Here is a 24,388-nt window from a genome sequence, read left to right on the forward strand (position 1 = left end):
TTGAAATTCTTGAAAACGAAATTATGTCAGAGTAATAAAATTGAGAACAGAATTTTTGGAAACAGCAATGTGTTGTTTTCTACTCTAATATTAAATTTCTTTTCTTCCATGTGTTTAGTCTTTTGAAAACATTTCTGTGGACTCAGCGGACTTACCCAGTGAAAAAGGTAGTGTTCAGGATTTTATTAGATAGTTTCATTTTTTTCAATAAGTATTTTGTATTGCTTAATGTCTGTGTACTTTGGAATCTAGTATATTCATTTTTAATATAAAATTATACCAAAAGTTTTACATATAAAACATAAAGAGAGCCGAGTGGTCGTGGTGCACGCCTTTAATCCCAGCACTCAAGAGGCAGAGAAAGTAGGACTTCTGAGCTAGAGGCCAGCCTGGTCTACAGAGTGAGTTTCAGGACATCCAGGGCTACACAGAAAACCTGTCTCAAAAAAAAAAAAAACAAAAACAAAAAAAAAAAAGTGTGTGTGTATAAGAAACATTGCTTGAGTAGATGATATGATGATGTAAACATCATAATTACATACAGATTATAACTGAACAAACAATAGAAATACATATTCATATAAAATACAGGAGCTGGAAATACAGTCGCTCAGTGGTTAAGAGCACTCACTATTCTGGCAGAGGACCTGGGGTTGGTTTCCGGCACACACAGGGCAGTTCACAACCGTCTGTACCTCTAGTTTCAGGGGATTTAACTCCCACTTCTGCTCTGTGGGCACCAGGCATGCATATAGTGTCCACCATGCATATTTTAAAGATTTAAAAATACAGGGTAATTTTAAGTATAAACAGTGGCCTTTTATAGACTTGTTCTTTGAAGTTTTAACTAATTTTTGTTGATTAATTCCTAAGGATCCAAGTACTTTTTTTTTAGAGTTATTATGTATTCATTCTTAACATATACTTATTTTGATGTTTGTATTTTCAGGAAATTTCTCCCCTATAGAACTAGACAATTTGCTGTTAAAGAACACTGACTCTGTAGAATTGGCTTTGTCCTATGCTAAAACATGGTCAAAATATACCAAGAACATAGTGTCATGGGTTGAAAAAAAGCTCAACTTGGGTGAGTTCTCTGTTAAAGTATCTAGCTTTGAACATTAGCGCTAACTTGTTTATGGTTAATTTTCTGCAGACTGAAAGTTTTATGATTTCTAATTAGTGGTTATTTCATTTTAGTAAATAGAATTTCTTTTTGTGATGGGCTTTCTTATACTAAATATACAAAGTAGACATTTTATGTAGGCTGCTGGAGGTAGACACACAAAGAACACTGTCTCTAGCCTGTGAAGAGGTCTTACTATAACGGATGTGAAAGCACAACCCATAATAAGGTAAAGGAGGAGAGCCACTGTGGATACACAAGCAGAAAGGAAGGAAGCCTGGCAGAAACAGCTCACTAGTTTTATAGTGTTTTACAGCTGAGAAAATGTTTTTATATCCATTATTTTACCTAATCCCCTAATACTTGGAAAGCAGGCAGGACAGGATTGTTATACCCATTTTCTAACACCGTTCCTAAGGGGCACAGCAGGTTTGCTTATAAACATGTGGCATATTTGGAGGGGCATAGGGTTCCTCAGTGCCTGTGCTCAGACTCACCGGGTTAGATCTCGCTCTGACAAGTGAGAGTTGTGCATGTGTGTTTGTAGAGCTCCCCAGCTGATTCTGGTGAGCAGTTAGGGTAAGGATCGCTTACTTATACCATGGTGCATACTAATATGTGTGATCACTTTTCAATTGAAGAAACACAAATAATCTTAACGCATATATAGAGAAGAATGTTAATTTTTTTTCTTTTAAACCTTTTCAGAATTGGAATCCACTAGAAATATTGTAAAATTGGCAGAGGCAACTAGATCTAGCATTGGAATACAAGTAAGTGTTCTGTGAACTCCTCAGGTTCTATACCAAGAGACTACTTAGTTAACCTACCCATCAATTCATAGAGAAAAAGGTCTTATTGAAAACGGGCAAATTTAAGTGGCTATTCCTTAGGAATGAAACCAGAGTATTTACAATTTTATACAAATCCCTATTTTGAAACTGATTTGCTAACTAATCCATAATTTCAATATTTTTCTCGCATAGACACAAGTCGTTTTACTAGGAAAAATAATCTAAAGTTATCTTTTTGAAGAACAGGGATCTGTCTAGAACTCTAATACCATTCTTTTCTCTAACATGTCAAATTTAGGTATTGAACTTCAGCATATTAGGCAAGTACCTCTAGTACCATGCTATTGTAAAATTTTCCTTTCAACTTTCAATTCTAGGAGTTTATGCCACTGCAGTCTCTGTTTACCAACGCTCTTCTTAATGACATACATAGCAGCAACCTGTTGCAACAAACAATTGCAGCCCTCCAAGCCAATAAATTTGTGCAGGTAAAAATTCTCTCTCTCTCTCTCTCTCGCTTAGACAGCTAGGAGATGGAGAGCTAGAAGAGAAGCAGAGAAGAAAACGCCAGAACAGACCCTCACCTCCCTCCCTCCTTCCCTCCCTCCCTCCTTCTCTCTCCCTCTCCCTCTCTCTCTCTCTCTCTCTCTCTCTCTCTCTCTCTCTCTCTGTCTCTCTCTCCCTCCCCCCTTTTTTTTGGTTTTTTTGAGACAGGGTTTCTCTGGAGCCTGTCCTGGAAATCACTCCATACAGCATATTTTTAATAGCATACCTTTATAAAACAACTTCTTCTTAATATCCTTAATAGCCTCTACTTGGGAGGAAGAATGAAATGGAAAAGCAAAGGAAAGAAATAAAAGAACTTTGGAAGCAGCAGCAGAATAAACTGGTTAGTATTATACTAGAATTTTACGTGTCTGTTTGTGAACATCTAAAATCACCTACTGTAAATAAACTACCCGTCTTACTCTGGGTTCCCTAATGTACTGTCTTGTAATCTGTTGAATGTTCTTTTCTGTGTAGCTTGAAACAGAGACAGCTCTTAAAAAGGCAAAATTGCTATGCATGCAGCGTCAAGATGAATATGAAAAAGCAAAGTCGTCCATGTTTCGTGTGGAAGAGGAGCAGCTAAGTTCAAGTGCTGGATTAGCAAAAAATCTGAACAAACAGCTAGAAAAGAAGCGGAGGCTGGAAGAAGAGGCTCTTCAGAAGGTAGCATTTTTGTTACGTGAAGCGTAAACCAGTGTTCTGTGCTTCAGATTAGGCTTCAAACTTCACAGGAGTCGGGTCACCAGGAAAGCATGCTCAGGCTGCTGGGGCTCACCCAGAGTTCCTTACTCTGCTGGTCAAGAGTAGGACACAGACAAGTGTCACTTAATAACAAGTATCCAGTGACGGTGCTGCTGCTGGTAGACATCACACTTTGGCAAGCTATGCTGGGATGCTTGGGATCTTAGAAAGGATAGTGGTTTCTTATTTCTGACTCAATTATAAAGTCTGTGTTCTAGGGAAGTCTGTGTTACATATTGCTGACAAGAATAAGCCAAGGCTTTGTATCATTTATGTATATATTAAGTTTAATTTGACAAATTCTGTAAAACAAATGATAAATATAAGTAGGAAGTGCTTTTTAAAATAGAAATGAAAATATTTTGTATGCAAACCGTATAGTAATTGCAAATTACCCCCCGCAATTAAAATCAAATGCTCTTAAATTGCCAATTTTAATTTTAATTTAATTTAATTTTAATGATGCTGTTTAATCTTTAAATTATTTTATTATTTAAAATACATTTCATAGTACTATATTTAAAATAAAAATATTTCAGAATTTTCATAAAGACTTCCCAGTTTTTTTAAATATCTCTATAGTAAATTTTTTGATATAAATTGTAGTGCTTATTGTTGTTTGTTTTTATGATGTATTGAAGGTAGAAGAAGCAAATGAACACTACAAAGTCTGTGTAACAAATGTTGAAGAAAGACGGAATGATCTAGAAAATAGCAAGAGAGAAATTTTAACACAACTTCGGACACTTGTTTTCCAGTGTGACCTTACACTTAAAGCTGTAAGTTGTTTCTTCATTTATTTAACGACAATAGGGAAAAAGTCTTGGAATCTATAAGTTTTGGTTTTTGAGAAATTTAAATTCTGAGATTCAGAGCACATGGACTTTCTTTCTGATAGTGATCTATAATTTGAGTTACCTCTTTTCTTTTTATTGAGATGGGGTCTGGTAAAACTGAACCAAAAATAATTTATGTAAAGACAAAGCATCCTAGGTCACATTTCATTTATGTCTTTTAAGTATTTTATTTATTTATTTATTTATTTATTTATTTATATTTCTTTTTCAAATATTTTATAAAGAGTTTTTATATTCAGCAGGCTCTTTTATTATGTAGTTGGCAAATATGCGAATATAAATCTGTTAACTGTCATCATAGTTGGGAACCAGATTCTCATCACTCAGTATTTGTTGTAGGCGGTCGGTTGTTTGTTCCCTGCTGCTCAGCCCTGAAATAACCACACAGAAACTGTATTAATTAAAATCACTGCTTGGCCCATTAGCTCTTGCTTTCTATTGGCTAACTCTTACATATTAATTTAACCCATTTCTATTAATCTGTGTGTTATTGCCACGAGGCTGTGGCTTACTGGGTAAAGTTCCAGTGTCCGTCTCCGGTGGGGCTACATGGCTTCTCCATGACTCCACTTCTTTCTCCCAGCATTCAGTTTAGTTTTTCCCACCTAGTTCTACTCTGCCCTAGAAAGGCCAGGGCAGTTTCTTTATTCACCAGTGGTATTCACAGCATGCAGAGGGGAATACCACATCATCTCCCCTTTTCTGTTTAAATAAAAAGGAAGGTTTTAACTTTAACATAGCAAGATTACATACAACAAAACAGGTATCAAGCAAGAATTACAGTTATAATATTTATATCTGCTTTATCTTTCATCATAACTAAGGAAAACTATAACTATATATCCTTCAACTCCCATCAGAGACTCCAGAAGGATCTAATATTACCTAAGTAAACAGAAAGTACATTGTAAGCAACTTCCAAAACTCTCAAATTGAGAGAGACATCTTTCTGCCTGGATAGTCACCCAAAGTTCTTCTGTACTATTGGGCCATCTGTCCTCAGCCTTCAGGCCCATAATATCCAGCAGACTTTTCCATGAAGCAGAAAATTTCAAAGATAATTCCACCTATATTGGCAGTTTGTCAGTCACTTTCTTCTGTGTCCTGCAGAATGTCTGGCAGAGTCTTTCATGAAGCAGGAACCATGAAGGACCATCACCTTTAGGCAAGTTCAGCAGCCATTTCTCTGTGGGTCCTGCATTTCCATACAGCATAACATCAAACAGTCCAGGCAAGAGCAGTTTCTTGCCCAAATGGCTAACCAACGAGCCTCTTTAATGCCCATCATCCTCTTGAAGTATTTGGTGCTGCCAACAGCAGATGTGTCTCATTGTCATGAAAAGTCCTAAGTTTCTAAACATTTTAAATGCCATATTCTGTAGTCTTTGAAAGGTTTGAAGAATGTCTGTCCATCTGAAATGCATCTCTCTACCTCTAGAAAATTTAACATGACTACAAGCTTGACTATTATACATGATTATCTATTAACCTATATTTCTTAATTATACATTACATTTTTGAATGAGCTAGACAACACAATAACTTAATCAAGTTCAGAAATATATATACACAGCATAACAAAATTGACCTTAAATTTGTATCAATAAACCAAGATCCATAGCAATGCAAATCTCTATAGCAAAAGTTGTCCATGTGTTGCTAGTCGCTGCACATACACCTAATCCCTAGCAATAGTGATGTGCTCTCCATCTTGTTAATTATCTATAAAAATATTAGAATAAAGTTTTTTATATCTAATGTTTTCTAACTTTTCCAGTCTCATAAATGGACTCATAAATTGTACATGACCTTTTAAAACAGACTGCTTTTAACATCCATTTGCCTGTGGATATTTGTGTTGTTTATAGTTTGGGGGTCATTATGAATAAAGCTGCAAAAATTATTTGTTGACAAGTTTTTGTTGAACATAGTTTTCATATTTTAGAGAATACACAGAAGTATAGCTTTCAAATGCATGATTAACTCAATAAGAAACTACAAGATAGTTTTCCAGAGTGGCTCTAGTCAGTATGATTAGAATTAGAATCAGAATTCTAGCTCTGTGTCCTTGTTATTATGATATGCTTTAGCTGCTCTAATAGTTTCAAGTGCGTATTTACAATTTGGCTATATTAAATTGTAATCGCTTTTTTGTTGTCATTTTTGTGTGATTGAGTTTGCATATATTTTCTCTCATTTCAAAGCTTTTCTGTTACACTTTTAGCAGTATCTTATAGGGAGAAGTTTTTGATTTTGTTAAGTCTGTCTTGTTTAGGTCATGCATTTGATATTATGTCTTAGAGTACTTCACCTACCACAAGGTCAGAGAGTTTCTCCCTTTGTTTTGTACTAAAAATTGTAGAGTTTGACACATATATAGTCCATTTTGAGTTTATCTTTGTGCAAGGTGTGAATTGAAGTTGTTTTTGGCATATAGACATTATATTAAAATCATACCTAAAGGATTTTAATAAATACCAGCACAAAGAGGGTAGTGCAAGAGAAATAATTTATTTATGTTTCCCAGCAGAAGAGGAAATACAACACACAATACTACAAAGGGAATGGCAGCTTTGGCAGGCAGAAAGTCTTTTCTATGTAGCTCTGGCTGGCCTTGAGCTACTCACAGAGATCCTCCTGCCTCTGCCTCTGAGCCTCTATTGGAAATTAAATGTAGTGAGTATACACCTGTAATCCTAGGGTTTGAGAGCTAACAGGCAGGAGGATTAAATCCAGTGCCATAATAACAACCAATAGGAAAAATCCTAAAATGTTGGGGCTCCCTCAAGAAAGTCAAAGTAAATAAAAGAGCACACACGGTTTGGATTGCCTGCTTTGCAGAGCTCAGTGAGCTTTGGGAATGAGACATGCGACTTCCAGCCTTACTCTTGGTTCACTTTGGGCAGAGGGAATTGTCTGGATGGAGTAGACACTTCGGTCAGGGCTGTGAATGTGGGACTTACTAGTCTTGTATATGAAGATGTGCTGTTCTCCAAGCTCTTGTCTTTTCAAGTGCAGTTTCTCCATGGCCAGCTTTTAAAGATGTAGATAGGTCGGTCGATCGGTCGGTCGGTCGGTCGATCGGTCGGTCGGTCGGTCGGTCAGTTGGTTGATCGATTGATTGATAGATAGAGGAAGAAACATGATCAATACAGATGTCTACCTCTCCCAACAGAATAGGTTGAAAACTTGCTATTTCCAATAAATTACCTTTGCATCTTTTTTAAAATCAGTTGACCATATTTGTATGTATGTATATACTTCTCTCTCTTGATTCTGTTGCTTTATATTGAAAATCAGATGTGAGCACAATTTTATTATTTTTAAAAGTTATATTTGAAGTTTTTTAATGTTCCATAAAGTAGCTAGAATCAGCTTGTCTATATTTTAAAAAATCTTATCAACATTTTCAGTGGGATATTTTAAGTCTTAGATCAGATTGTGAAGAATTAACTATGAGTTTGTACACCTCTATTTATTTGAGTCATTGATTTTTAAAATCAGAATTTTGTTTTAAGCATAAGACTCTTTGACAGGTTTTATTTATGCTATATATTCTGGGAGCTATTGAGAGTAATCTATATATACCCATAACATAGATGTGCATTCCACTTAATTTCAAATTCGACTTGTTTCATAATGTTCAGAATCATAGATAATTTTTACATGATCTTTTTATCTTGTAACCTTGGTAAATGCCTTTATTTTAGGAACTTTTATAGATTCTTCAGGTTTTTCTACATAGAAACTATTTGCAATAAGGGCAAACTGTGTGTCTTTCTCTTTTACTTATTTTTTATTGCATCTTTTAATTTTCTTTTAGGGCTGTCAGTTAAATAGGAGTGGTGAAAAGGGATTCGTTTGTCTTAGTCTCAGTCTTGGAAGAAAAGCATTAGGCCAGGCCTTGGTGGCGCACACCTTTAATCCCAGCACTTGGGGCGCAGAGACAGGAGTTCAAGGCCAGCCTGGTTGCAGAGTAAGTTCCAGGACAGCCAGGATGATTACACAGAGAAACCCTGTCTCAAAAAACCAAAAGAAAAAAAGAAAGAAAGAAAGACAAAAAAAGAAGAAAAGCATTTGTCTTTTACTATTTAAATAGGATGGTAGCTGTAGATTCTTTAAATGTGCCCCATATATAGTTAAGAAATTTCTTTTTTCTACCAAAAAAAAAAAAAAAAAAAAAAAGCCGGGCAGTGGTGGTGCACGCCTTTAATCCCAGCACTCAGGAGGCAGAGGCAGGCGGATCTCTGTGAGTTCGAGACCAGTCTGGTCTACAAGAGCTAGTTCCAGGACAGGCTCTAAAGCCACAGAGAAACCCTGTCTCGAAAAACCAAAAAAAAAAAAAAAAAAAAGAAAGAAATTTCTTTTTTCTGTGTTGCTGCAAGTTATTCTACGTAATCATGTATTTTATCTTCTTAGTCTCCTTCTTCCTCTCTTTCTTCCTTTTCTCATTTCTCTCCCTCGTTTCCCCTTTTATTGTCTTTTGTTTTGGGTAATCTGCTTTCATAAAATGAGGTGAGAAAATATTCTTAAGCTTTGTTTGGGGTCAGGTTTATCAAATTTATGTTATTTCTTCCTTATCTAGCAGGCATGTACGGCTTCTAGGGTTGAGATTTTAAAAGAATTTTTTTTCCTACATAGTAATTTCTTTGATATATTCAAGTTATTTCTTAGGTGAAGTTTGGTAGCTTATAGCTTGCATAGAATTGATCTCTTTCAACTTGACACATACACATCAAGTTGTATATGTAGTATGGACATGGCTGCTGTAGCTTTCTTTGTCCCCAACTGTCTTAAGTGGGTAGAGTGATCACTTCCTCTTTCCTTCTTAATGTTAATAATTTGCACACACACTCCCCCAATCTTGCAAGAAGTTTATGCATTTCATTGATCTTTCCTGAAAAAAAAATTTAGGTGATTCCAAGTTTTATTAGTTTTTACTTGCTGTTTTTTTCCTTAACTTTCATGATTGCTCTTCATTTAGTCCTGCATTCATCTCACCTATAAAATTTATAATACTTCAAATCATCTCCTAAAGATTACTACCTACAGCCCACAAATTTTGAAATGTGTTTTCCTTTTTAGTTTCCTTTAGTTCAAAACATTTTCTAAGTTCCCTAAAGATTTGCTTTTTGAAGGATGGGTAATGTTAACGCTTCTTGTTTGATTTTTCTGAGTATTTGAATATTTTCCAGCTATTTTTTCTGATAATAACTTCTAGTTTAATTCTATTGTAGAAGGGGAAATTAGTTATATGATTTCAGGCTTCTTAAATTTATTGCATTTTTTTTTTTTTTTTTGGTTTTTCGAGACAGGGTTTCCCTGTAGTTTCTAGAGCCTGTCCTGGAGCTAGCTCTTGTAGACCAGGCTGGCCTCGAACTCAGAGATCCGCCTGCCTCTGCCTCCCGAGTGCTGGGCCGGGCGGTGGTGGCGCACGCCTTTAATTTATTGCATTTTTAAAAATTTTTTTGTTAAAAAACAAAAAAAGAACAGAAGTTGATAAAATTTCATTGAAAGGTGGTTTGAAAATATCAATTATGAGTGTTCCTTGAATGTATTTTAAAGAATGTGTGTTCTTTTACTGCTGGCTGTTGTTTTGTACATATCAGTTCTTTAGTCTGTGTTGTGGTTTATTTCTTCTGTATTCTTGATTAGTTGTACTTAACTGTGTCTGTCTACTGAGAGGGGGTCAGAGATCCTCAGCATATTGTGTGTCTAGTTCCATCAGCTTTTGCTTTGTGTATTTTGAAATCTGTTACTATTTGCTTCTACATTAATAAATGTTATACCATCATAGCAGATTGGTCTTTCCTCTTTTGAAATATCTCGTTCCTAGTTTGTTTTTCTGTTGCTCAGGTAAAACAGTGCCTGAAATAAACTTGGAGAAGAAAGGGTTTTTTGGCTTAGAGGTTGTAGGCCAACATCAAGGAAGCCAGGGCAGGAACCAACAAGCATTCTAGCTTTCTTTCCAAGGCTTGCTCATTTTGATTTCTTATATGGCCTGCCTCTGCCTTCCACATGCTGGGATTAAAAGCACATGCTGCTATGCCAGGCCTCCAACAGTCTCTTTATCCTGGTAAATTTCCTTGCCTTTTAGTCTTTATTTAGTTTGATATGATACAGCTATTTCAGTTTACTTTTAATTAATTTTAACATAGTATATTTTTTCCTTTTCTTAAGAATGATTTTTTATGTGAATGGGTGTTGTATGTATGCATGTATGTATGTGTGTGTCTTGTATGTATGTATGTATGTGTCTAGATGTCCACAGAAGTCAAAAAAGAGGGCATTGAATCCCCTGGAACAGGAATTACAAATGACTGTAAGCCACTGTTGGTACTAAGAACTGAACCCTGGTCCTCTGCAGGAGCAGCAAATGCTTTTAATTCCTGCAACATCTCTCCAGCCCCTCTCCCTTCTATTTTTAAACATATTTAAAATGAGCTTCTTATATAGCCTACAAATAGCATTTACTTGAGTCTTAAGTTTTAAACATCTCTTGACAGTCTTGTGTGAGTGTTTAGATCATTCGTGTGTAATGTAAACCCATGGTCTGTTATAGACCTGCCATATTATTTCCTTCCTAATTATAACCCCTTTCATCTACTTTTGTCTCCTGGGATTGTTTTCATTTATCTGAACTGTTTATCAACATTCCAGCTTGTTTACTTCATTAATATTTTGGGGTTAATTCTTTCTCTAAATTTTGTAGTTTTTTAACTAAGAATTGAAATGCAGATATGCATGCTGTGTATTTGCAGTTACCAGTTTGCTTCCGTAGATGTGAATTCCAAATCTTTGGATTCAACAATAAGTAGAAACAAAAATTTGATCTTTATTGAATATATACAGACGTTTTCTCATTGCCATTCCTTAAGAAATGCAGTGTAACAGCTCTTCCCATTGCATTTGTGTAGCATTTGTAGCTGTTATGTATAATCTCCAGATAAATCTTATGGGAGGATAATCCTAAGCCAATTACAAATATGCCATTTTCTTGAAAAGACTTAACTATCCATGATTTGAGTATCTGAGGGGTCCCCTGAATAGATGCCCAGTCCTCGTGGGTACTGAGTAACAGGTGCATACTTCAATTATTATTTTGAAGACAGGGAGTCTCACTGTCTCAGGCTTGCAACTCTGTTTACCTTTATTGCCCAGGTACTAGGATTACAGAGGTGTGCCAGTGTGCATAGCTTTGTATTATTTTTAACCAGTCCTCTAAGAACCAGTATTTTAGTACTTCAAGTGGAATGCCTTAGTGCATATAAGTCCCTTTACTGAATTGTAGTGGGTATGTGATTATTAAAAATGCATATGCATTAAAAACCTCACCAAACTGTCTTCTTATGTGTGTGTTTGTTTGCTTTTCTATTATTTTAATTGGAATAATATTATTTCCTCCTTTCCTTTCTTCCCTCCAAACCATCCCATACCCCTGAGTCCATCTACCCCTCCTTGTTCTCTTTCAAATTCATGGCCTTTTAAAAAAAATTGTTGTGTGTGTGTGTGTGTGTGTATTCATTAAACATGAAGTCCCCCAACTTAACAAGTTATATTAAGATTTTTCAGCTTTACAATGGTTTTACCGGAATATTAAATATTCTACATAGGGTAGTTTAGTGAATATAATCACATTATAAGCTGAGGAGTATTATATTGTCCTTTTGATTTGCCTTCAAGTTCACTACCTCTATTTTGTTATTTTCCTTTTCCAATATAGTCCTTCAGTAATTTTGTTTTAGAAATTTTATTTTCAATACTGAAACTTCCTTTTTTGCTTGTCATCAGTTTTTCTGTGATTTGTATCCTTCCAGGTTTCAAACTCATTTGCCCCTTCTGTGTATATGAGTGTGTGTGTGTGTGTGTGTGTGTGTGTGTGTGTGTCTGTGTGTCTGTGTATGTAATTGTACACATGGGAGGCCAGAGGGGTATCATTCCTCGAGAGCCATCTACTCTTTTCTCTTGAGACAGTGTCTCTCACTGAGTAGACTGGGATGGCTGGCTATCAAAGCCCAGAGACCTGGCCCTTCTTCCTTTCCAGTGCTGGGGTGTAAGGCCACCATACTTGTTTTTTGTTGTTGTTTTCTTGTGTTTTAAACATGAACTCTGGAGTTTAAACTCAAGACAAGCACTTCCCCATCTCTCCAGCTCTTCCCTCACTTCGACAGCCATCGAGGCTTCATCCTAATGCCTGAGCCACCTCAGCTTGGTATCTGTCTTTTTCAGGGGCTAAGAGTTTCCTGATATTTCAATATCAGGAAATGTACAAGTAATTTTGTATATTAACTTTTCCTGGGAAGACATCAGCAGCAAATGTTTGCTTGCTTTTAATAAAGTACCAGTAACTGCCAAAAGAACACTGGAGTCTAGTTTAGTAAACCGGTCAGTTTAACTGGGGTTTATAGGAGCGTGGGCAACCATAGACACTAAACTACAGAGGAGTAGTTTTTCTCCCAGCAGCTGTTAGCTTATATGTCCTTTAGGGGACGAGCCTGGTGTGTGCCCACCCCCACTCCACCCAACCCCCAGCAACTGTTAACTGCCTGTGTTTCCTTGGGGAGGGGAAGGGAGGAGAGTCACAGCTGCTGAAAGTTCAAGAAGGCCACATCATGCCCAGAGGACAGTATTCCACAACACATTTTGAATGCTATCCTAGGTATTTCCAGTGTTGTTTTGTGTGACTCTGGATCCTAATGCTGTTTTAAAATATGCTTGACCATTGAACTAGGGGTTCACCCTCCTAGCTTTGTACCTGTCACCTTGGTCTGTCTGGGAAGCAGAAGTGTAAGGCTTTCTACTGTCTGCTCTCCAAAAAAGTCGGAGACAGCAATTCTTAGTCGTTAAGTGGAGGAGGTGGGTGGGGATGCAGGATAAAGAGAAGTGAAAAGCGCCAGGAGGCTCAACAGCCACCACCAATCTTTAAACACGGTTCATCTGTTACAAAGGAGTGACCACTTCAGGGTTTTAGATATGTTCAGTAGGAGTGCAGCAGGAGAAGATGGAACAGAGAAAACAGGTCTTTCGTCCTACTTTTGAGTTATATTTCCTGCCCCTTGGCTGTTCTGGTCCACAGAGGCCTTCTCTCGAAGCTCTGTGTATCCATCCATACCTGATCCATACTGGTGGGAATCAGCCCAGGCTGGAAAAAAGGATGAGTGGGAAAGCAAGGAATGTACCTAAAATCATATATTCCCATATCTTTGGGTTCCATCTCAGTGAGAAATCTTTAAAATGTTTTGAGCTCTTAAAGTTGTAAGCTATTTTTTAAAATCAAATTTTGATTATTAGCTTGCAAGTTTATAAAATAAAATATTTATAAAATGCCCTTCCCCTCAAAGCATATCTGATAAGAGCTGTGATTGAGTACATATCTGTCTGTATATTAAGATTATCTAGCTGTGTGAACTTACCTAGTTCTCAGGAGGCCGTAGTAGGTAAACATAGTTTTACCTCATTTTACTGATGTAGTTTAGACATTTAGACATTCTTTCTTCCCAGTGCATGGTCTTCAGACCCATCACCATGCTGCTGCTCTTGTAGTCTATAAATAATGTAGAGGTTTGGGTTTTGAACCAAACTTGGGAATCAGAATCTGCATTTCATCAAGATCTCTCAGATGATCCATTGAACTTGACTTTTTCAAATTTCTGGGACAGAAATTATAAGTAATTTGATCATTGTCTCTCTCCCATATACATTACTCTTTGGATCAGGCAAGTTTAACTTACCATTAGCGTAAGGCTGCCCTAATATAGCCAGTCATTGGATTAAACTGTACAGAATAAAGGCTGAATTTTCTTTGTTAATTGAAAACTTAAAGCGCAAACTCTTCTTTCAAATACTACTTTTGCTCACTGATTTATCCTTAGAGAAATGTGTCATCCACCTTGGGAATGAGTTCCTGTCATCTGATAGACCCCAAATGGTGAAGAAAAAGGAAAGAAAAACAATAGTCTCTTTTGAAACAACATTAATCAAACTTTGGCATTTTTTAAAATGTTGTTTTCTTTAAGTATATTCGCCACAGAGAATCCAGAGTGGCATTTTAAGGAATAAATGAGACCGTGCTTTGCTTAGCTGGCTTCCTTCAGACTCCATGGTTGAGCTGACTACTGCCAATCTTGCCCTTGTGTCCAACAGAAGTTCTGCTTCCTCGAGTGTACTTTAGATCATTGACCTTTTGTCTGCTTCTGGAACACAAGTGTGTCCCACCCCCTGTGCACCCTTTGGTTTGAGTTGACTTCCTCCCTGGAGCTATGCCCTGGCTCTTCCTGCATGGCCATTTTCACATGTCAGCTCTTCAGCCTTCCTTAACCTACATACATGGTGATAATCCATGGGGTAGCAGTAGCTGCTTTTTAATTTGTCATTTAATTTAATTTTTAATTTGCTTTTAATTTAATTTTTAATTTGATGTATATGGGGGTTGTGCGTACTTGTGTGTATGTATGAGGACAGACAGTCATGCCATAGCATTTGAGTGGAGAGCAGAGAACAACTTTCTGGAGTCAGGTTCTTTCCTCCACCTTTACATGGGTTCCAGGACTTGAACTCGGGTCACCAGACTTGTGTGGGGAAGTACCTTTACCAGCTGAGCCATCTCACCGGCACAAGTTGACATTTTTATATAACATTTGTAGCATTTTTTACTACCACAAAGTATTTTAGGAACCACCCTTAGGATCATACATACATGGATGAGTATCCCATCGATTTGCTATAATACACTGACGTATAGTGTGTGTATTTGAAGTTAGTTAATATTAAACTCAGATATTTTATGAACTCTGGCATATTATGTGAGCTTTATAACCACTGCTGTAGTCATTACTGTAAGTAGTAAGAATGACAGTTGTCTAAACTTAGTAGACTAATGTATCCACCCAACTAATTAGGAGGCTGAGACAGAAATATCTAACATGATAGGCCAGCATGGGCAACATAACAAGACCTCATGTCAAACAGAAGAACTTTTAAAAAGGAAAAAGTGAAAATAGTCTAAATAATGCTGCTTATGAGTGAAAGATCCCCCACCCATGTATTTTATCATTTTGGAGTTTAGACATTTGTCGTTCAGCCATCAAAGTACAGAGTTAGGGATCCTCAGATACACCATGCCCTAAAGCTCTTAACCAGCAAGGATAGAGTTGTAATTTAAAGCCCATTTTGTTGGAACTGATCACGATTAGCTGTTAGATTAAAGCTGCTTTTTGATTTCCATTCTAAGTTGTGCACGCCACAGTTAGCATAGCTGGTAGTGATACTTAGCGTGGTGTGTGTCAGATGTGTACTGGCGTGCTGGTTTACAGAAATGTGTTTACATAGCATTTTGTATCTCATGAATTATGTCTGTCTGTCTTGTCTTTGACTGTAGGTAACAGTTAACCTCTTCCATATGCAGCAGCTGCAGGCTGCATCCCTTGCCAACAGCTTACAGTCTCTCTGTGACAGTGCCAAACTCTATGACCCGGGTCAGGAATACAGTGAATTTGTGAAAGCCACAAGCTCGAGTGAGCTAGAAGAAAAGGTTGATGGGTAAGAATTTATGTATAGGTGAAATGGTATCAAGAGAGAAAACGTTTGTTGAGTTCCTATCTAAGTTTATAAGGAATTGTCTTTTATTACACTGATATATGAACTTTAGTTTTTTCAATACTTTCATATTATTTTGTAGTTTCTTAATACATTTAAGGAATAGATGCACCATACTTGAGAATGAAGCTTTCCATTTTCACACAGACAGACTTCACTCTGAATCTTAAAAATCCTTTGGGAATAGCAAATGATGACCTACATATTTTGAGTATACCAAAAACTTAACCTACATTCTCCACTGTTAGATTAGAGAAGTTCAATCATAACATTGACTATTATTTTATTACACCTCTTTCCTATCTCAGCTGTTGTAAGTCCACATTATGTAAAGGCTTTATTCACATCTTTAAAAGAAGCTGAACTATGTATGTAATAGTTATTCATATTTAGTAAGCTTGCTTTTTCTATTCATTAAGTTAATAAGTTTTCTTAATAGACTATTAGTGCTGAGCTTTATTTACTCTTACCCCACAGGAATGTAAATAAAAAAATAAGCAGTAGTCCCCAGACACCTGGATACGGACCTGCTGGCTCCCTAGAGGATGTGGCGCGCCTGCCTGACAGTTGCAGTAAGCTGGAGGAGGACAGGTGCTCCAACAGCGCCGACATGACAGGTGCGGCTCCTCCTGAGCAGCAGGGCACTCAGGTGCCGTTCCTCATTTGAGGCTACTGTTAGATCATTTACAGTGCTGACCACTGTGCTGTCTCCAGAGTCCATAATTAGCCATCATTACTCTTTTTACATAATGTCCGTATTTCACCTTAGGAAATCTACTCGTAGGCAAGTTTTTAACTATTCTTTCTTCATAGGTCCTTCTTTCATAAGATCATGGAAGTTCGGGATGTTTAGTGACTCTGAGAGCACTGGAGGGAGCAGTGAATCTAGATCTCTGGATTCAGAATCTATAAGTCCAGGTATATATTTAAGTCTAACTGAAAATTCAGTGAAGGAGTGAAATTGGCCATTTGGAATATTTTTAATGAGCATATTTTTAGGATGATCTATCTCTAACTTAAGAAAATATATATACATATGTGTAATTTGAAAAAAATGATGAAGCCTTTATATGGAATCATCACCTAGCCCAGCAAGCAGAACATAGTCGTACATGAGAAGCCCCATTGATACACATGTATAAGTAACATACATACGTATATACATACACATATGTTTATATATGTGTGTATATATGTGTATCACCTCCAATCCCACCAGAATAAATCATTCTATAACTAGCTTAAATGTTTATGGTGACATATTTTTGTGAACTTTACCCTCTTCTGCTATAAAAAATAAAATCCTTTCCTTACTTTTGATTTGGTATTGGGGATTGGACTTGAGACCTCTTGCATGACATATACACTAAGCCTGATTTTAAATTTTTTGTTTTTTGAGACAGTCTCACAAAGCTCCCCAGGCAGGCCTTGAATTTCTTCTATAGTCCAGGCAAGCTTTGAGTCCTGTGTTCTTCCTTCTTCAATCTCCCAAGTAGCTGGGATTACAGCCTATAGCGCCACTAAGTCTGGCAGACTTTCTTCACCCATGTTGATGTGAATAGCTATCTCCATGTTGATACTGTGTAATAACTTAGTAACAAAAAAAATCATTAAAATATGAGTAGAAGATGTTGCCTGCCTTTGCTATGCCTGTAACCTCAAGTACTTACTGTCAGAACTGGATAGTAAGGTCTCATAAGAATATGTAATCTTTTGGTTTTTTGAGACAGGGTTTCTCTGCGTAGCACCAGGCTGGCCTTAAACTCACAAAGACCTGCATGCCTCTGCCTCTGGAGTGCTGAGATTAAAGGCGTGCGCCACCACCACCCGGCCTTTTTGTTTGTTTGTTTGTTTGTTTTTTCTTTTAATTAGATTCTGTTACATTCTTTTTGTTGTCAGGAATGGATAATGTTACCTAGATTTTGAGAGTAGTAGAAAGTTTTCGATCAAAGCTAATAAAATAATATAAATTGTCTAATTCCAATTAATAAGTTATCACTACTTATTTTCACTGTTCTTCAGTGTAATATGTCCACAATCTCCTTTTAGGAGACTTTCATCGGAAACTTCCACGCACTCCATCCAGTGGAACCATGTCTTCTGCTGATGATCTAGATGAACGAGAGCCACCGTCCCCTTCAGAAGCTGGTATTACATCCATCTCTATTGGCGCCCACTAAACCAATTGAATTTAGTGACAATGCATCATACTAGATCATTACTTTGTTATATGTATCTTAAATATAGCTGCGTGTTTGTTTATAAGTATGCATTGATAATGATTTTTGATTAGACGATTGAAGTATTGTCCACAAGAATAAGGAGTAGAGCTGCTAGATTTAAAACATCCCGGCAATGTGTTGAATAGCAGTTTGTATGTGGTGTTCTTTCATGAGTCAGCATGGCAACTTTCTGTTAAAAGGGTGGCGGTGCATGAAAAGTTCTGGAAAAGCTCATTCTTAATAGTGCAGGGGCTATGGGCAAACAATTCAGTGGTAAAACTTTTCCTTACTGTGCACAAAGCCTGGGCTTCTAGCCCAAATACTGCAAAACAACCATTACAGTAATGAAGAAACGGCAGGAAGCTGAGTTGGAAAAGCAGATAAATGAGCTTGTCAAGGACAAGGAAAGCTGTGGGTGCTGAAGACATACAAACCAATTACTTAATGACTTGAGTTAAACTCATATAGATTAGGTTTTTGTATCTTTGGTACATTCATATGTCTGTCTTTTGGGGCAGAATTTCCCAAATTAATAAGAATCTGACTTGCACTATGGTTTAAAAATATAGCTAGCTAGTATTAATCTGTAATTTTATAAGGCTAGTTCTGTCTTTAATGCACATATTGTTGTCTTGCTGGCTTCATGTTACTAGCTCTTTTGAATAGTAATTGAGTTCTCTTAGGAATATAATGCCACCTATAAACACACTTTCCTGCTCTGTACAGGACACTGTCAGAAAGCATAAACTTGCTCATCCTGAGAACATCGTGTCATGGTATCTTAGAATTAGCTCACTGGTTTGTCGGTGACTGTACAGCTAAACCATCTGATGAAAGTGTGTGGTTTTTATCTTTAAGTTGGATGATTTTGATATTAGAAACCCCAGACAATAGTTTTTTTGTAGCATGTAGATGACTGAAAAGTCTAAGCATTACTCAGAACAAATAATTTTTTTTCATCTTTTCATTCCCATGTACTGTTTCTGTTACAAGGACCCAATTCCCTTGGAGCATTTAAGAAAACATTGATGTCAAAAGCTGCCCTCACTCACAAGTTTCGCAAGTTGAGATCCCCCACAAAATGTCGGGATTGTGAAGGCATCGTAATGTTCCCAGGCGTTGAATGTGAAGAGGTGAGATCTGTTTGGAATTGCATTGGTCCTCTCACTTGTTTAGTTGGTGGATTTACCACTTTTTTTGATTAGAGTATAAAATGATAGGTTTTGTTGTGGCATCTTCATACGTATGCGTCATTCGATAGTATTTTATTTCACTATATACATTGCATTTTTGTTAGGATTTTATTTATTAGGCTCTTTTACAAATACATATTTTTTTACTTTATGTATATTGCTGGTTTTCCTGCGTCTATGTCTGTGCACTAAATGTGTGCAAGCCTTTGGAGGCCAGAGAAGGATGTCAGATACCCTGGGACTGGAGTTAAGATGATTGTGAGCCATCCTGCGGGTGCTGTGAGGTGAATGTCAGCGTCTGGAAGAGCAGTCAGTGCTTTTAACTGTTATGCCATCTCTTCATTCCTACAAATATGCCTCTAATAAGTTGTGCTGTAGTGTATCTTTGTTTTGTATTTTGTTTGGTAGTTAGGGCTATTCAAACATTACAAATAATGCACTCTAAACTTTTTCAATTATGTTACCAATCTATAGTTTGCTAAATTGTGAATAGTTTGAAGGTGAGCTAATGAGTTTTAAACTGTTGTTTTCTTGTAGTGTCTTCTTGTATGTCATCGAAAGTGTTTGGAGAATTTAGTCATTATTTGTGGTCATCAAAAGCTTCAAGGGAAAATGCACATATTTGGAGCAGAATTTATACAAGTTGCCAGAAAAGAACCAGATGGCATCCCTTTCGTACTAAAAATATGTGCCTCAGAAATTGAAAATAGAGCCTTGTGTCTCCAGGTACCTCTTAAAATTTAAAAAAGAAAAATTAAGTAGATACATCAAGTATGTTTAGATGTCTACAGTGGCCATGTGAACTAAAGCAGAATTTGTTTCTCTATTCAAGGGAATTTACCGTGTTTGTGGAAACAAAATAAAAACTGAAAAACTGTGCCAAGCTTTGGAAAATGGAATGCACTTAGTAGACATTTCAGAATTCAGTTCACATGACATCTGTGATGTCTTGAAATTATACCTACGACAGGTAACGTTATTATAATCTACCATCATATTGAAACAGTAAACATGATTTGTATTTTGTTTTTCAGTTCATAACCTTTGTACGCATATATTTTCATTGACATAGACGATACTGCTGTATAGGTCATAGCACAAATAAGTCAGACATACAATTAACAATAGTAATACTAAACCACTGATTTCTCATCTCAGTATACAAACATAGACTATTACTCTACCTTACAAAAGACCTCCATGTGTCTTGTCTTTTCCAGTTATAGCCTCCTGACTCCACATGGAAGCTCTTTCCTAACCATTTAAGGAATAAACATTTTCCTGGGCCTAAAGAAGTAAATAACATGAAATGTTTGTATTAAGTTTTAGGAACTTGACTTTGAAAGCATAGTTTAGCTTTGTAAGGAAAGGCCAGTGTGGAAACTGTTTCATGAATATTCAGTGAACAGAGCAGTGTTTGAATCATGGTTTAGTTTTGACTTCCCTGATATTTCAGAATAGCTATTTTAGATAATCAGTGGGGAAAAAGAAAACCTTTAAGTACATATTTGGGTCAAGAAGCAAAGCTATCCTGTAAGGTAAGTACTAGAAAACTAACAGAAATATGGTCAGGAAGTAGGCCATTCTCTCTTGTCTTTTTCTGTGCTCAGTATTGGATCTGCAATTGGGAGCCAGCTTCAAAGAAAGTATATCTATGGGGTAAAGTAAGTGGCCTCAGGCAAAAGCTTATGGAGAGTTATGGGTATTTGGCACAGTGGTGTGAGCCAGGTACAAAAACTGCTTGGACCAAGCCCATCTGGCATTCTGTTCTCCGATGAAACCGAAGAGATAGTGGCAAAGAGAGCCGTGCTGTTGTCCTCAACATACCAGTCCGTGGAGTTCTGTTCCTTCTGCGTCCTTCTGTCCATTTACAGAAGATACAGCTGCTATCTTCAGATTTCTTTTTGTGAAGAAAATACCCCACAGTTTTGTTTGTCTATTTCTATTTCCTCTGTTTTGCTCATGTCTGTCCTTGAACAAGATGGACCTTACTCATCTGTAAATACTTTGAATCTGTTCTCTTGATGTAAATGGAACGACAGTGTAGATAGTAAATGTCCACACTTTGCAGGTCAAACTTTGCTTTGGGTGCTTGGCAGCCTGTGCTGGCTCTGGGGTCTGCTCCCCTGTCTCTGCTCATTCTCCCGCTTTTGCTGTCCCGCTGTACTTTGTAGAAGATCCCCTCGGTCCATCTCTTCCCACTGTCTCTAGGATCCCTCTTTAATCTCTGCAAACTCACATGGTCTGTTCCTTCTGATTCATGTGGCTTCATCTGTGAGTTATAGTAGATTAGTTTTAATAAATCAGTGCTAACTTTGGGATAGTAATTATATATAATTTTTATGTATATATATATATATGTATATATATATATATATATATATTAGAGAGAGAGAGACATAGGTTATTATTTTAAATCCCTTGTCGAACCTTCAGGTTTAGAGTTTCATTGTCTGTCAATTAATTTCTTTAATTCATGACAATGATTTCAGATTAGCTTGATAGGCCATATCTGTAGTAGCATATACATTTAGTATTTTTTTTAATGTGTATGGATGTTTTGCCTGCATGTATGTCTATATCACATTTATGCCCAAGGAGGCCAAATAAGCCCAGTTAGATCCTCTGGAACTGGAGTTACAGATGGTCGTGAATAGCTGTGTGAGACCTGGGCGTGGAACTCAGGTCCTCTAGAAAAGCAGCCAGTGCTCTTAACCACTAAGCCATCTCTTCAGCCCCAAAACACATGGTTAAAGGCCTGCTTTAAATCTTGTTAACCTAAAAGAACATGATAAATCATTGATTAGCTATAAGTAATAGTTAACATTCTAGCAGGAGAAAAAAGACAACAATATTCATAATATAATTTTATTCCTTCAGCTCCCAGAACCATTTATTTTATTCAGATTATACAAGGAATTTATAGACCTTGCAAAAGAGATACAACATGTAAATGAAGAACAAGAAGCAAAAAAGGATAGCCCGGAAGACAGAAAACACCCACATGTGTGCATAGAAGTCAGTCGGATTCTTCTGAGGAGCAAAGACCTACTGAGACAGTTGCCAGCATCAAATTTTAATAGTCTTCATTATCTCATAGTACATCTGAAGCGGTAAGAGTTTTATATAAGTAGAACCTCGTTTAGTGGGTAGTTTTTTGTTGAATAAAATGTAGCAACTTTTACCATTTTAATACTATATTAGTTTTAAGTATATTCATGTATTTTGAAATGAATTTCATTTTTTCCAACATGTTAGAGGAAAGAGTGAGTGTACATTCAGGCAGCCGACTTCATCCTCAGATCTCTGCTGTGTGCCTGCCTCTAGTTGGAGAAATAGGATGGAAGCAGGATTTCTGTTATCTGTAGGCTTACAGCCCTGCATACACACATGGTACAGCATCATTTGTTCAATAAGTATGCAAAGGAAGGTGGGGTAAGTCAGAGGAAGCAGCCCTCAAGTAAGGCTTAAAGACCTCAGTAGTGACTTAGTTGTCCAAGAATGCTCAGAAGAGCATTCCAGGCAGAGGATAACAGACACAGATAGGTGGGAGCCGTTTACACTTAGGAAATAAAGTAATGTGTTTAGGCCTCACTACAGAATGCACAGAGGGAACTGATAAGATCTCGCATACCTAACAGTGGAGTGTGCCATCTTGCTTCTGTACCACTAAAGATTTTTGAACCAGGAATTTTACATGCTCAGATTTGCCTGTTAGATCTTTCTGGGAGAAATAAGGAGAATGGGCTGGAGTGGAGGTCTTTACTCAGGTTCTTGTCTCCATGAGTAGTCATAGGAACAGGTGATACGAGCTGGAAGGAAACGGAATGTGAGAGCGACTGTGTAATATGGAGGCCTCGTGGAGGGAGTCATCTAGGCTTGAAAAATAGCCTTGGTTATAAGAAATTGACAGTAATACTCTGTCACCACTATAAAGACCTGGAAGCATATACAGAAATAATCTTCAAGATCCTTCTTTATCTGCTAGGAAAACAGCAGTAATTCCTTTTGCTCAGTTTTTATCCTAATACAAAATACTAAGCCAAATTTGGCATGTGGTCAATATTTTAATCAAGTAAATGTATTTTTCTTAGCCCTCTCTCACAACTTGACCCTTGACCCTTCCCTAGGCTTTTGTAGCCTGTGTTTGTTCAAGCAGTCAACATGGTCCCTCGGGTGCCTCCTATGTACCAGGCTCTCACTAGAGAAACAGGATGGAGATAGGGTTTCCATCTGCTCTTTCCAAGTCTCATAAAGCTTTATGTGTTGTGCTTTGCAGGGTGGTAGATCATGCAGAAGAAAACAAGATGAATTCTAAGAACTTGGGGGTGATATTTGGACCAAGTCTCATTAGGCCAAGGCCCACAACTGCTCCCGTCACCATCTCTTCACTCGCTGAGTATTCTAACCAGGCGCGGTTAGTAGAGTTCCTCATTACTCACTCACAGAAGATCTTTGATGGGTCCCTCCAGCCTCAAGATGTTGCTGTATCAAATACAGGAGCGATTGCACCTCATATTGATCAAGGATATCTTCCAAGACCTCTGTTGTCACCAGATGAAAGAGACTCAGATCATTCTATGAAGCCACTATTTTTTTCTTCAAAGGAAGTAAGTTATTTCTTTTTAAAATAAAGTGTGTGTGTGTGTGTGTGTGTGTGTCCAAGCATGCACACAAACAAAAAGACAGGCTTGTGAACGGTGTGGCACTAAGGTAGAAGCCAGAGGACAACCATGGGGAGTTGATTTTCACCATCCCCCAGTGTTGAGTCAGGGTCTGTCTGGTTTCTGCTACTGTGCTGTATGATCTAAGTTAGCTGGCTCGCAAGCTTCTGAGCAGTTCCTGGTCTCTGCCTCTGACCTCACTGTAAATGCATTAGGATCTCAGACACGCCTCCACATCCAGTCTTTTACATTGGCTTAGGGGAGTCACACTGTGGTTGTCAGGCTTGGGTGAACAGTACATTTTTCTGTTAAGCCAAAGTTTTGACTGTTACAGAATTGCGTTAGAACTGTATGGTGTTAGTAAATTATGTCAGTAAATTAATGGTCTTTGAACTGTTTCTTTTGAAATGTGCTTTGCTTCTACAAGTGTGAACATTCTCTTCCATTGGCAGGATTTCCATACTGCAGATTGTGAGAGCAAAACTTTTGAATTATCTCCATCATTTGAAGAATCAGAACGCAAACAAAATGCACTGGGAAAATCTGATGCTTCTCTTGTTGGTGAGTAGCCATATGAAAAGAAGCTGGGTACAAAATTAAAACTTTACAAATAAATCATTATTAAAAGCCAAGGTGAGTGCCCCAGG

The 24,388-nt window shown here is 37.3% G+C and overlaps 1 protein-coding gene across 3 annotated transcripts in view; it reads left to right on the forward strand.

Moving 5' to 3' along the window:
- The window catches only part of Arhgap29 (Rho GTPase activating protein 29), a 66,924-nt gene that overhangs the window by 36,981 nt on the left and 5,555 nt on the right, over positions 1-24,388 (forward strand). For all 3 annotated transcript variants that reach the window (XM_038311025.1, XM_038311024.1, XM_038311027.1), the window contains 17 exons: positions 119-167; positions 950-1,087; positions 1,835-1,899; positions 2,298-2,408; positions 2,729-2,809; positions 2,944-3,132; positions 3,852-3,989; positions 15,445-15,605; positions 16,140-16,279; positions 16,476-16,580; positions 17,712-17,810; positions 18,878-19,017; positions 19,615-19,803; positions 19,910-20,047; positions 21,958-22,190; positions 23,357-23,687; positions 24,194-24,302. In XM_038311025.1, coding sequence (XP_038166953.1) covers positions 119-167; positions 950-1,087; positions 1,835-1,899; positions 2,298-2,408; positions 2,729-2,809; positions 2,944-3,132; positions 3,852-3,989; positions 15,445-15,605; positions 16,140-16,279; positions 16,476-16,580; positions 17,712-17,810; positions 18,878-19,017; positions 19,615-19,803; positions 19,910-20,047; positions 21,958-22,190; positions 23,357-23,687; positions 24,194-24,302 — 2,416 coding nt within the window. The remainder of the gene's footprint in view (positions 1-118; positions 168-949; positions 1,088-1,834; positions 1,900-2,297; positions 2,409-2,728; positions 2,810-2,943; positions 3,133-3,851; positions 3,990-15,444; positions 15,606-16,139; positions 16,280-16,475; positions 16,581-17,711; positions 17,811-18,877; positions 19,018-19,614; positions 19,804-19,909; positions 20,048-21,957; positions 22,191-23,356; positions 23,688-24,193; positions 24,303-24,388) is intronic.

This window comes from Arvicola amphibius, chromosome 14 (genome assembly GCF_903992535.2).
Source record: "Arvicola amphibius chromosome 14, mArvAmp1.2, whole genome shotgun sequence".
In the NCBI taxonomy this organism is placed as follows: Eukaryota; Metazoa; Chordata; class Mammalia; order Rodentia; family Cricetidae; genus Arvicola; species Arvicola amphibius.